Consider the following 13,879-nt stretch of genomic DNA (forward strand, 5'->3'; position numbering starts at 1 on the left):
CCTAGGGGAGAACCTGCCTTGCTTCTTCCCGCTCAGGCTGGCGGCCCCATGACTCCAACCCCCACCTCCATATCCACGCGTCCTTCTCCTCTGCGTGTGTCTTGTCTCTTCTGTCTCATAGGGACACTTATCAATGTCCCACGCACATAATCTAAGATGATCCCGTCAGGAGATCCCTAATCACATGTGCAAAGGAAGGCCCTTTTGCTGAATAAGGTCACGTCCACAGGCTCCGGTTTCCTCCTGAGCCTGGACTTGGCCCTATCATCCTTGCCAACACTGCTTTCTCTCAGCTCTTCTCAGGCCATCGGGTAGCAATCCTACTTAACCCTCTCAGACCTCGGCCAGGCCTCTGTTTCTTTGAAGTCCAGTCCTCTGTACGTTTTCTACGCAGAGAAAGTAACTCCGTGGGCTGAGGAATACAGTGGCATTTATGGAAACTTAACCAAATTCTTGACGATCCCAGGAATCCTGTACATCAATCCCACGGACCTGGGCTGGAACCCTCCCGTGAGTAGCTGGATTGACAAGAGGGAAGTCCAGACAGAGAGAGCCAACCTCACCATCCTGTTTGACAAGTACCTCCCGACCTGCTTAGACACACTCAGAACCAGGTAGGCCGGGAAACATGGAAGGCGACAATTTATTTATTTATTTATTTATTTTAATGTTTGTTTAATGTTTGTTCTTGCCTCCAGCGAGAATATTACACGTGTCTGCAGAGTAGGGGGGGTCCGAGGTTTGCAACCCACTTTCTTGCCAGTGGACGCGTCCTTCTGGGTGTCAGGCGCCCGGCCTCGTAGTTGAGCCCAGCCCAGCCATCCGAGGTCGGTGCCGGGGAGGCGACGTGACTCAGGGACCCGTCGTTCCCGAACATTCAACAAGTCAACAAACGCCAGGACTGCGTTTCCGGGAAATTGAGGCCGCTGCTCAGAACGACCCCTGACTCTGTGGTTCACTGGCCTGTGGCGCCCCGGGGTGGAGCAGAGCTGGCCGGCGTGGGGGCCGAGGTGGAAGGGACCCCCGCGCCCCCTGTCCTGCCGCGTGCCCCGCCCCTTGCCCGATACAACCTGTCTCTAAGAGTTAGGCCATTTCCCTCTCTGGACAATTAGAAGAAGAGATGCTAAACCCTGTGTGTGTGTGTGTGTGTGTGTGTGTGTGTGTGTGTGTGTGTGTGCGCGCGCGCGCGCGCGAGCATACGAGCATGTGTACAAGCCTCTTCACCAAGCCGTGAGGATGCTGAGTGTATTCTGTGCGTCCAGAGGCCGCTCACCCGATCTCCTAACTCTGTGGCCGTTGAGGAAGAAACGCGGCCACGGCTTGGGTGCTGATTAACGTTGGCCCCGATACCACCAGGCGTGGGGCGTGTGCACGATAGTCTTCACGTTGAACAAGCGGGCCACACAAGGGATGATGATACAGCAGCTTTTGTGTCCCGCCTCACCTTCAGACCCGTTTTGTGCGGCTGGTTCTGCTCCTGCCCCCCGCCCCCCGCCCCGGAGGGAATCTGGGGCCACGTTCGTGACTTTTCTGGTCATTCTGCAAGAAGGCATGTTGTTGCTTCCGGTCACGAACACGTGAAAACTTTAAAAACCAAACTCCATTTACGAGGAAGGCTTCTCCTCTCCCCACCTCCACCCCCACCCCGCTCAGGCCCGCTTCCTGCTGTCCACCTGCAGTAGCGAGGTGGGGGAGTCCCCGACAGCTTCTCTCCTTACTCCTCTGGTTCCCGCTCCCCACCCATCACCAGCTGTAGCTTCTGACCCCTCAGGTCGAAAGGGGGCAGAGGAGAGCAAGGGCAGGAAGGGTCTTAACAGCTGGTACTGGCATGGCCTCGTTACCCTAAGCATGGCAGATTTGAAATCAGACTCGGGGCGCCTGCGTGGCTCAGTCGGTTGAGCGGCCGGCTTTGGGGTTTGTGAGTTCGAGCCCCGCGTCGGGCTCTCTACAGTCAGCATGGAGCCTGCTTCGAATCCACTGTCCCCAGCTCTCTGCCTCTCCCCTGCTTGTTCTTTCTCTCTCTCTCTCTCTCTCTCTCTCTCTCTCACACACACACACACACACACACACACACACACTCACACAATAAATCTATAAACCTGAATCAGTAAAAAAAAAAAAAAAAAATTTTTAAGTACAAAAACTAGGCCACAAAAGAGTGAGGCATATTTTCAGAAGACGACCTCTGTCAAGTAAGTCGTGACTGTATCTACAATAAGCAGCTGTCCGGGCCCACTCTGCCTCCCCGCCCGTAAGACTCGGGTTCCCAAGGAAATGTCTTCAGTGTGTGTGTTTGATTTGAGGGAACTTCTCTGAGCCAAAGGCAGGGAAGGACCAGCCTCAGCACTGCGCTGACTCTGGGAGGGCTTTTGACACTCGGGGAAACCGGAATGGTTCCTTGTTCCGTCACAGTGGCCTGCACTCCCTGAGGACTGAGGGGGGCGGTCACTGTTCAGAGAAGGGAAGAGCAGTGGGGGAGGGTATCGGAGGGAAGGGTGATGAGAAGGGACCTTCTCGGAGCACTGCGGGCCCCTTCTTGGTTGGGAGAGCTGACCCAAAAGTAGGCGGTGAGAATAAAGGCTTCGGTAGCACGTCGTAACCCCAGGGATCCTGACGGGTCACGAGTGCCCCCAAAGCAAGTGGGTGCCGAGGCTGTCCAGCAAGCCTCTAGGAGAGAAGCCCGTATGTCAAAGAGCATCTCTGGGTCTGTCCCTGCAGATTCAAGAAGACGATTCCAATCCCAGAGCAGAGCATGGTTCAGATGCTGTGCTACCTTCTCGAGTGTCTCCTGACCACAGAGGACATCCCTGCAGACTGCCCCAAGGAAACCTACGAGCTCTATTTCGTGTTTGCCGCCATCTGGGCTTTCGGCGGAGCAATGGCCCAAGATCAGGTAAGAGGAGATGCCGGGCTTGACGCCCACGTGCAAGCCCGCCGTGGCCAAGACCAGCGTTCCAGCAAAGATGCGGAAAAGAGGACCGCGGAATGTCAGAATCAATCTGAAGGCATCGGGCTATTTTCTTATCTATCCGTCGCTCTGCCAGAGACGTCGGTCCCCACAGAAGGGCCCTTTGGAGTGAGACCGATGAGATCGGGCTAGGTTTTGAGCTCTTGCCTTTTGGGTCGGTGGTGCATCCGATGTCGTGGAGGGCCGCGGTGTTTTGGAACAACTGGCGGTATAGGTATGCTACTTTGCAAGGGGATGTGTTTTATAGACGGAACGATGCTGTGCTGTAGAGGCTTGAGAGGGAGGAATCCCTTTAGCGTTCCAGGACAAGCACGTACAACTCCGTCCCCGGCCAGAGTGTTAGCCAGCGCTGTTCACAGAAGCTTGGACCAAAGGTTAACTGACATCTAAGGGTAGGGAACCAAATCAGTATTTATCTCATGGTTCTGGCTCCCTATAGCCTCATGTTTAGGGGAAGGGATGTTGGCTTGGGGTATCTTGGCATCCTATTCTTTTTAAAAAGAAAAATTAAGTGTTTTTTTTATTTTTGAGAGACAGGGTGCAAGCAGGGAAGGGGCAGAAAGACAGGAAGACACAAAATCCCAAGCAGGCTCCAGGCTCCGAGCTGTCAGCACAGAGCCCGACGCGGGGCTCGAACCCACAAACTGTGACACCATGACCTGAGCCAAGTCAGTTGCTTAACCGACTGAGCCACCCAGGCGCCCCAGTGGCATCCTGCTCTTTAACCCTTCCTATATCCCCAGACGTTTTGTTGGCTTAGTTTCTTCCAAATGAAAAGTTCTCTATCTAGAAACCTCACTTCCAAGGTTGGGCAACCCAGTCCTTTACAGCCGACTCTAGCAATCAGGCAGGGTCATACAGGGGCTTCAGACACGGACTCTGCTTTCGAATTGTAACTTTGCCACTTGATACTGGGGGGCTTTGGACAAATGGCTGCTCCTCTCTCTACCTTGCTGCTCACGTGTGTACAGAGGCAGGGGTGAGGACAGCAATGCACAGCATCTAGGGTGGTCATGAGGAGTCAAGGAAAGGATACTGTTCTGATCGTCCGACACAGATATGTGCAGAGCTCTTTGGGCTAAATCGTGCTGGCACACGTTATGTGCTTATTATTCATATTCTCGCACCGTGAATATTCAGTTTCATAGCAAGTGTCTGGTGCCCCCCTCACAGCAAGGGGTCAAACAGACCCACGGTGGGTGGAGAGTTATGATTTACTCTTTCCAGTCTGGGTTGATGTGGGGCTCTTCCGAGGAGAGAGGTAAAAAGCGTCATCAGTCTCCCAGGGCAAAGCCATGTTCCAGAATCCAAAATGGCGGCGAGCTGGGAGAATTTGCAATGAATTTATTTTTTAAATGCTTACTTATTTATTTCAAAGGGGGGAGAAGCAGAAAGGGAGAGAGAGAGAGACAGAATCCCAAGCAGGCTCGATGCTGTCAGCACAGAGCCTGACGTGGGGCTCGATCTCACGAACCATGAGATCATGACCTGAGCCGAAACCAGGAGTCAGACGCTTAACCGACTGAGCCACCCAGGCGCCCCAACAATTAATTTAGAACTAACAACTAGTTTCTCTTTCGTTTTCACAGACCCTCGCTGCTAGCATCCACCCTACCTCCCTTCGCTCCCTAGCATGCTCTTTTGTGGTCCACATTCAGAAAGCAGCTCTCCCAAGCTCCTGGGACATGTGCCTTTCTCCCTCTCCCTCTCCCTCCCCTCTCCAGATCCTGGTGGGAAAGGGGGAATTCCCCAGGGCAGGACAATGCCTGAAACTGGGAATTGGGCGTCTGAGAATCTCACACTGCCTCCTGCAGTCCTCGGAGCTTCTCCGTGGACTGCTTCTTGTAGGCAAGGACTCTGGCAGGATGGGTGAGACCTCACCAAGTCCAGAGATCCAGAAGGCATAGGTCACTTCTTTCCATCAAATGCACACCCTGACCTTTCAGCTGCTGAAATGTCAGACAGCAACCACTGTCGGGCTTCTCCCCCGTTTCAGTGCTTAGTAGGCAGTGCCGGGGGTGGGTGGGGAGGGCAGTCAGGATGAAGACTCCTGGTCAATTTTTCTGTGTCCGAATACATTTTAAATCCACTCAACTCTTTTTAAAAAGCCCAGGAGAAAGCGTCCTCCCGGGTGTCCCGGAGCACTTGGAACTGTAGGTGGCCATGCTCGCACATGGGGAACGGACACGGGAGAAAGCTTTTAGCAGCAGGGAATGCCCAAGACCCCTACCAAACCTGCATTCAAGCCAAACACCAAAAATAGCGCTGTAAATAGCAAGATAGGAAGTTGGCCAAAGAATTCACGTCGGGAACACCAGTGGTGCTTAATGTTTGAAAAGCTGTCATTAAAGCAAAGCACGAGTTCAGCATGCAGCCCATACCTGAGTGCCAGCTGCAAAAGCAAAAGAACTTGGTGCTAAAGGAGGGTCTCCCTAAAGGACTTTGCAGGGGATCATGGGTAGTGGCCTCTCAGAAGCAAATGGCCTCTCGGAGAGCACGTGCTCTGGAGACGGGAAGCCTGGGTTCGGCACCATGTGCTTTGGAAGTGGAGGCTTCTGAGTTGTGGTCTTTTCATATGTAAAATAGGAGTAATTTGCCCTCACCAGGCTTCCCGGGAGCTTGGCAAGGATCAGATAAGGTGATGTTACAGCCCAAGGTCTTCTACGGTATACGGCCGCACCTTAGTGTCGTCAAGTTCAGAGGACAGAAAGGGAGGGGGGACCGCAGGACCGTCCAGATCCAAAGGCGATGGGGATTTCTGAAGGTCACCTCTTCCTTAAGGTCACTGCTGCAGAGACACCCAGAGAGCTGAACTGAGAAAGAGCTGTTGGATGGCTCAGCAGAGGTGACCTTGTGTTTAGCGTCCAATTATGGTGGAGGTGAGGCCAAGTGCTGGGTTACAGGGATGAGGCGATGTTGGTGTGGCCCAGCCCACGGGGTGGCCGTTAACTGGCCACGGAGCTCCAAGTGGCCTTGGCGGCAGAAGGAGAAGACGCACCCAACCTGTTTTCTTTTTTTCCTTATTAGAGTGAATTTTATTTTATTTTATTTTTTTTATTTCAGATTTTTTATTTTTTTCTCTATTTTTTTAAATATATGAAATTTATTGTCAAATTGGTTTCCATACAACACCCAGTGCTCATCCCAAAAGGTGCCCTCCTCAATGCCTATCACCCACCGTCCCCTCCCTCCCACCCCCCATCAACCCTCAGTTCTCAGTTTTTAAGAGTCTCTTATGCTTTGGCTCTCTCCCACTCTAACCTCTTTTTTTTTCCTTCCCCTCCCCCATGGGTTCCTGTTAAGTTTCTCAGGATCCACATAAGACTGAACACATATGGTATCTGTCTTTCTTTGTATGGCTTATTTCACTTAGCATCACACTCTCCAGTTCCATCCACGTTGCTACAAAGGGCCATATTTCATTCTTATTCCTTGCCAAGTAGTATTCCATTGTGTATATAAACCACGATTTCTTTATCCACTCGTCAGTTGATGGACATTTAGGCTCTTTCCATAATTTGGCTATTGTTGAGAGTGCTGCTATACACATTGGGGTACAAGTGCCCCTATGCATCAGCACTCCTGTATCCCTTGGGTAAATTCCTAGCAGTGCTACTGCTGGGTCATAGGGTAGATCTATTTTTAATTTTTTGAGGAACCTCCACACTGTTTTCCAGAGCGGCTGCGCCAGTTTGCATTCCCACCAACAGTGCAAGAGGGTTCCTGTTTCTCCACATCCTCGCCAGCATCTATAGTCTCCTGATTTGTTCATTTTGGCCACTCTGACCGGCATGAGGTGATATCTGAGTGTGGTTTTGATTTGTATTTCCCTGATGAGCGACGTTGAGCATCTGCTCATGTGCCTGTTGGCCATCTGGATGTCTTCTTTAGAGAAGTGTCTATTCATGTTTTCTGCCCATTTCGTCACTGGATTATTTGTTTTTTGGGTGTGAAGCTTGGTGAGATTTTGGATACTAGCCCTTTGTCCTATATGTCATTTGCAAATACCTTTTCCCATTCCGTCGGTTGCCTTTTAGTTTTGTTGATTGTTTCCTTTGCAGTGCAGAAGTTTTTATCTTCATGAGGTCCCAACAGTTCATTTTTGCTTTTAATTCCCTTGCCTTTGGGGATGTGTCAAGTAAGAAATTGCTACGGCTGAGGTCAGAGAGGTCTTTTCCTGTTTTCTCCTCTAGGGTTTTGATGGTTTCCTGTCTCACATTCAGGTCCTTTATCCATTTTGAGTTTATTTTTGTGAATGGTGTGAGAAAGTGGTCTAGTTTCAACCTTCTGCATGTTGCTGTCCAGTTCTCCCAGCACCATTTGTTAAAGAGGCTTTTTTTCCATTGGATATTCTTTCCTGCTTTGTCAAAGATTAGTCGGCAACCTGTTTTCTTTTCTAAAGGTGACCTTCGCCTTGGTTTTTCCACGTAAATCTACAATCCGGTTTTTAAGGGACGTTGAAAATCTTGAAGGATTGTATCCATGAGTCAAAAATGGGTTTTTTCCTCCAAGGCTCCTGGTCGCAGAGCACACGACTGAGAAGATCCCGCACCCCCTTCGTCTGAATTCATGTCAGAATAAGAACACACAGATCTGTCCGTCTGTATCGAGACTTGTTTCCGTTCTCATTCCAAAGCAAGAAATTCAGTCCTACTTACCCGGTAGGCAACAAAGTGAGCTGTCCCACTGGCCACAAGCCCAGATTCACTGCCCACACGCCCAGCTTCCTCATCTGTCCCACCCTCCGGGAACATTTCCCTAAAATGTCCAGTCTGGGTCTCTTTTTAGGTTTCCTTTTTGGGGATTTTTCCTAGGTCTGTATGCTCAAAGAATGGGCTTATTGCCAGTAGTCGCGGGTATGTTATGGGGTGCATGCATGTGCCCGTGTCTGGCATGTTTTGGCTTGGACATAGTAAGATAATTTTTTAAATTTTTTTTAATGTTTATTTATTTTTGAGACAGACACAGAGTATGAGCAGGGGAGGGTCAGAGAGAGAGGGAGACACAGACTTGGAAGCAGGCTCCAGGCTCTGAGATGTCAGTACAGGGCCCGACGCGGGGCTCGAACTCATCAACCGCAAGATCATGACCTGAGCCGAAGTCGGATGCTCAACTGACTGAGCCACCCAGGCACTCCTATAGTAAGATAATTTGAGTCTACCGGCTGCACGGCCCTGAGGGGCTCGTGATCTAACACGCGTGCATGTGAATATGTATCTCTACCTATTCCTTCCGTCAGAAAGACCGGTTTAGCTTTGTCTCTGCTGCTCTTACGTTTTAGAAATTTTAGCTCTTGGGGCACCTGGGTGGCTCAGTCAGTTAAGCGTCCGGCTCTTGATTTCGACTCAGGTCACGATCTCGTGGTTTCGTGAGTTCAAGCCCCGCGTCAGGCTCTGCGCTGGCTAGCGGATCCTGCTTGGGATTCTGTTTCTGTCTGTCTGTCTGTCTGTCTGTCTCTCTCTCTCTCTCTCTCTCTCTCTCTGCCCCCCCCCCCACTTGCACTGTCCCTGTCTCTCTCAAAATAAAGAAACTTAAAAAGAAATACATTTTAGCTCTTGAAGGAAGACCTCAGAGTCCTTGGAAGTTCTCTTTTCTGGGGTGCTCATTTCACGGCTGACACTGAGGCGCAGAAGGAGGTGAGGCTCTTCTCACGCCACCACCCTGCACCCCCCAGGTGCCAACAGCCTCCATTTGCATCCGTTCTGTCCCTAACCGCCACCCTGGAGTTGCTGGGTCTCTGCGGTCTGGGAGGAAGGGGGTCGATCTGTCTTTTCATCTTGCGGTCATGGGACCCCACTCTTTTCGGTGTTCTCACACCCCGTGAAGAGTCTCAGATGCACAGTGCCAGGGGGACTCAGCCCCACGGTCAAGCGGTGGCACTCGTGTCCGCGCACTGATGCGCCTCGTCAGGGCTGATCCCCAGGGAAGCAGCATCCTTCCTGGAGAAGCCACTCCATCGGGCAGGTCTGCAAAGCCTTTCGTGGCCCCGACCTTCTGCCCGACGGCCGGGCAGTCTGTCCAGGCTTCGCAAGCTCCGGAGAGCCTCGCCTCCTGACCCGCTTTGTTCTGGCAGCTTGCGGACCACCGGGAAGAGTTCAGCAAGTGGTGGCTCGCGCAGTTCAAGACAGTCAAGTTTCCCTCCCAGGGAACCGTCTTTGACTACTACATAGACCCGGAGACCAAGAAATTCGAGCCCTGGTCCAAGCTCATCCCCCAGTTTGAATTCGACCCCGAGATGCCTCTGCAGGTGAGTGTGGCCGAGTGACCAAGGATGTCTGCTCGTGCCAAGGACCCGTAGCGGTCCTCGTCACAGCCCGTTATCGGCCCTCAAGTGTTTTAACCTTGCCGGCAACCAGTCATGCCCAGCGACGTGCTTTTCGAGAGGAGACTCTCGGTGCAGGGAAGCCACAGAAACCCCGCAAAGACTAGCTAACTTGATTCGCAGACTCCAGCGGCATCCTGGGGGCAGAAGGTTCTAAAGCGCGTTAGAGAGGCCACAGGGAGGCAGACGGAGCTGGCCGAGGAGGGAGGGGATCTGTCCACCCCGAGAATGAACTCCCGGAGTGGTGTTAGCGTGCATGCGAAGAAAGGCGCCCCTGCCCCAGGTAGTGAGCCAGCACCCCCTCGCCAGGGGGAGTCCCTCTTCTGAAATGTTCCGGAACGTTCCGCCCCGCATCTGTTTCTCCCACGAGCCTGCCCATCGTGTCCTCCCCGCAGGCTTGCCTGGTGCCCACGGGCGAGACCGTCCGAGTGTGCTACTTCCTGGAGCGGCTCCTGGAGCGGCGGCGGCCGGTCATGCTGGTGGGGACCGCGGGGGTCGGCAAGTCGGTCCTGGTGGGAACCAAGCTGGCCAGCCTCGACGCCGAGGAGTACCTGGTGCAAAACGTGCCGTTCAACTACTATACCACGTCGGCGATGCTGCAAGGTGAGGGCCGGAGCGCGTGGAGGGTGGTGCGGGGGTGTCTGAGTGGCCACGTGCCCCCGACATGGAGCCGGGGCAAAGCATCAGGCACCTGTTGGGGTTCCCCGTGCCCCCACCCCGTCTCCTACATTCCTCCCGGGCCGGGAGTCGAACACAGAGAGGTTCAGCACCTTAACGCCAAAGAAAGTGGGCACGCGCAGAAGCATTTCCGTAGGCTTGTAGACTGCTGGCACGGGAAGTGTCTCTAGAGAGCATTTCCTTCCCGTCTTGCCTCCCCGTATCTCCTAGATGGGGAAACTGAGGCTCGGGTAGAAGCGCGTGATTGCCCAAGGTCCCCGTTAAGCAGCAAGGCTGGCATAGCACATCCGGGCTTCTGAGCACGTAGAACGTGCTTCTCACCGGGAGCTGACACGCCAGGCTGCCGAGTGGGCACGGGTCCTCCAGGTGTGGCTTCAGGGTCAGAGGCTCGCTGCAGGAACGTCCCCCTCGCCAGAGGCACTTTCTCCTTGACCCTCACTTACAACAGGGTCTCCTCGTATAGAGAAACACTCATCACATGAACCCTGGAAGAAGCTTCCTTTTGACGAAGCCCCCGAGCCAAGCTCCTGACCAGAGGAGGGCGGTGGCAAGGCTGGGGAGAACCCAGCTCTTCCCCCTGGTGCCGTAACTGGGCCGTGCTTCCCACGTGAGACCCCGGTGCACGCCCGCACGTGGAATGCCACGCACCCGGCTGTTTGCACACTGGCCAGTTGCAGGCCGTCACTCAGTACACAAGGACGAGCCCAGCACACTCCCTGTCCGACATCCAGGCCAGCAGACTTGCAAACCAGGCTTTACTCTGACCACCTCTTGCCCAGCCTGGACCCGTTTCACTCACCCAGTGCTTCCGTGGCCCCTCCCAGCGGGATCCCCAGAGTCAGCCAGTGTGGTCTTGGCGGGGTTCCGCGTCCACAGCTCCCACGTGGAGAACAGCTCGCCTCCCTCCTTCCTCCTGACCATCCCGCCGGGTCTTCCGAGGCCCAGGGCCCAGCCGGCTCCGCGTGCTGTCGGGGGCACCAGTGTCTGCTCCCTCCTCTCAGAGCAGTTAGGCACCCGCACGCCTGCACCTGTCACCCCTCAGTGACAGGCCCTCCTCCGCCTCTTTGTCAAGCGAGCGTCGGGGCTCCACCCCCTGCTGGGCTCATGAATGCTGCCCAGGGTCCGTCGCGACCCTAGTGCCCACGTGAACCTGAACAAGTAAGACAACACGAAATGAGGAAGGCTCGTGGCACAGATTCACTAGTGGGTCGGTGACGTGAGCGTCTTTGAACAGCCAAAGAACACTTGCGTTTTCTTTGTTGCTCTTGTCCCTGTAAATGGCTGCGGGCGTGATGCGCTTTGAAGTTTCATCTGCACGATTAACGCTTTTTTTCTCTGGCATCTTGTGAAAACTGCACAAGCACCCAGACAAACCTATCCGTTTCTGTGGTGGAAATACTCCCACCTTTGTGGTGGTGACCCTCCATGGTATTTCCACTTGCCAGGCAGAGTGGGTAACAATCATTCAGATATGATGAGTTTTGAATATCCTCACCTTTGTTTTTTTTGTAATATAATGTAATTAGTTGTAAGCTTATTTATTTTTTAATTTTTTTTTTTTTTTTGAGACACAGAGACAGAGAAACAGAGTGCGAGGGGAGGGAGACACAGAATAATCCAAAGCAGGGTCCAGGCTCCGAGCTGTCATCACAGAGCCCGATGCAGTGCTCGAACTCACAGACCGGACTGTGAGATCACGGCCTGAGCTGAAGTCAGACGCTCAACTGACTGAGCCACCCAGGCACCCTAATTTATATTTTATTTTTTTTTATTAGAGAGTGTGTGCACACGAACAGGGGAGAGGGTCGGAGGGAGGGAGGGAGGGAGAGAGAGACAGAGAGAGAGAGAGAATCTCAAGCAGGCTTTGTGCTCAGCATGGAGCCCAACACAGGGCTCAATCCCATGACCCTGGGATCATGACCTGAGCCAAAAATCAAGAGTCAGACGCTCAACTGACTGAGCCACCCAGGTGCCTCATTATCTAATTTATTGTTTAAATAACGGCTGTGCTTAATAATCCACCTTGCAGAATTCCCTCAGTGTTAACCATGGGCTCTCACTCGCTTCATCTCTCTTCCGTGAGACCTCGGCCACCATCATGGTATGCTGTGTTGTGGCCTTGCATCGTGGCCTGACATTGCCACGTTAATGCCCGGCGGTGGTCGTAAGCGGACTTCACGTGCCTGTCTGGCTCACTTGTTGACCCCGTTTGTTCCTGGGAGAATATACCTGCCCTTATTTGCAAGCCTGGAGTCTGGTGACTGACCAGATTATGAGCTCTGCCCATTTGCTCTGATTCTTAAATCTATGATCAGTAGGCTAATATCAACAAGTGACATTTATCAAACATTCATCAAGTATGTGTCAGGTGCCAACCTGAGATTGGAAGCTGACCTGTTTTTATTTATTTACTTTGCATAATTTTTTTTAAAGTTGATTTATTTTTGAGAGAGAGAGCGTGCATGCAAGCAGGGGAGGGGCAGAGAGAGAGGGGAAGAGAGAGAATCCCAAGCAGGCTCCACACTGTCTGCATGGAGCCTGGCGCGGGGCTCGAACTCACGAGCCGTGAGATCGTGACCTGAGCTGAAACCGACAGCCAGGCAGTTAACCGACTGAGCCACCCAGGTGCCCCAGAAGTTGACATGTTTTTAAATCATTTCATCATTTACAGCCCCATAAAGTAAGTCCTTGTATCGTCCCTGTGTTGCAGATGAGAAAGTCAAGGCAGAGGAGTTAAATAAGCTCCCCGAGGCCATGCCGAGAGTGACGATGGAGCCAGGGTTTGAACCCAGACAGAGTCTGTGCTCGTTTTTTGTTGTTGTTAATTTATTTTTGAGACAGAGAAGGTGCCCGGGAGGGGCAGAGAGAGAGGGAGAGAGACAATCCCAAGCAGGCTCCATGCTGTGATTGAGGACCCCGACACGGAGCTCTAACTCATGAACTGTGAGATCATGACCTGACTCAAAGTCAAATCTTCAACCAACCTAGCCACCCAGGCGCCCCCAGAGCCTTGCCCTTAACAACAAGGTTACATTGCCTCCCTGGTAGGAAAATACCACAAAAACTGTACTAAATATTTGCTGTTATTACTATTACCGTTCGTGATATCATTCGAGTATTCTGGAGGAGTTGTTCCCTAGAATCCTATTGTCAGGTTTCTGCATGTAAGCAAACACTTTAAATAGTAAAAATTCATAACCAAGGAAAGGGAGACGAGCTGTTTGCTCTTCTCCCGGGTCCTCTCACCCGGACCTCTCCGTCTTCTCCTGGGTCCCCAACCTGGAGGATTTTCTCCTCCTGTCCTGGTGAAACACAGAGAATTATTCAGAAGAGTCAGCCTGCTGTCAGATGGGGCCAGGATAACACCGGCCATCACTGCAGCTGGACACAACACTCCTGTGTCCCGTTAGCTCCCTAGTGGCCTCTTGGTCCCTTCCATCCTCCACACTAGAGGTGGGTGAAGCTTCTGCTGTCCAGAAGCAGCCAGGAACTTGGGACTAACCCAGAGCCCAAGAGGAGCAGCATAAAGGCCACAAAGCCCATGCAGCAGAGCTCATACCCATGACTCTGGAAAAAAAAAGAAAATGCTGAATTCCCTTACGTGGAGCCTCATGCCTCTTTCTGTTGGTCACAGTCCAAACAACTTTGTTTATTTGGCCTCTCAGCCTAAAACGTGTTAGAAGCAATAAAATGGCGGGAGAAAGACTCCCGCCTTTCCTAAGCTGATGACACTTAGGAACAGGGGAGCCAGGAACCTGGTATCCCAGAGGGCAGAGAACATTTCAAAAAAGGAGGTTCTCAAAGGGCAGCTACCCCGGTCTCGGACAAGAGGCAGATTCTCCCACGCACATCCTGAGCCCAACGCTCTTTCTGCAACCGAGTGCCTCTGTCGCCTTTTGTGCCTAAGAGCC

The 13,879-nt window shown here is 52.6% G+C and overlaps 1 protein-coding gene across 1 annotated transcript in view; it reads left to right on the top strand.

Moving 5' to 3' along the window:
• The window catches only part of DNAH9 (dynein axonemal heavy chain 9), a 330,380-nt gene that overhangs the window by 149,487 nt on the left and 167,014 nt on the right, over positions 1 to 13,879 (top strand). Inside the window, exons 35-38 of the mRNA XM_047832566.1 lie at positions 467 to 614; positions 2,719 to 2,893; positions 9,042 to 9,215; positions 9,686 to 9,893. Coding sequence (XP_047688522.1) covers positions 467 to 614; positions 2,719 to 2,893; positions 9,042 to 9,215; positions 9,686 to 9,893 — 705 coding nt within the window. The remainder of the gene's footprint in view (positions 1 to 466; positions 615 to 2,718; positions 2,894 to 9,041; positions 9,216 to 9,685; positions 9,894 to 13,879) is intronic.

The sequence above is a fragment of the Prionailurus viverrinus genome, chromosome E1 (assembly GCF_022837055.1).
Source record: "Prionailurus viverrinus isolate Anna chromosome E1, UM_Priviv_1.0, whole genome shotgun sequence".
Classification (NCBI taxonomy): domain Eukaryota; kingdom Metazoa; phylum Chordata; class Mammalia; order Carnivora; family Felidae; genus Prionailurus; species Prionailurus viverrinus.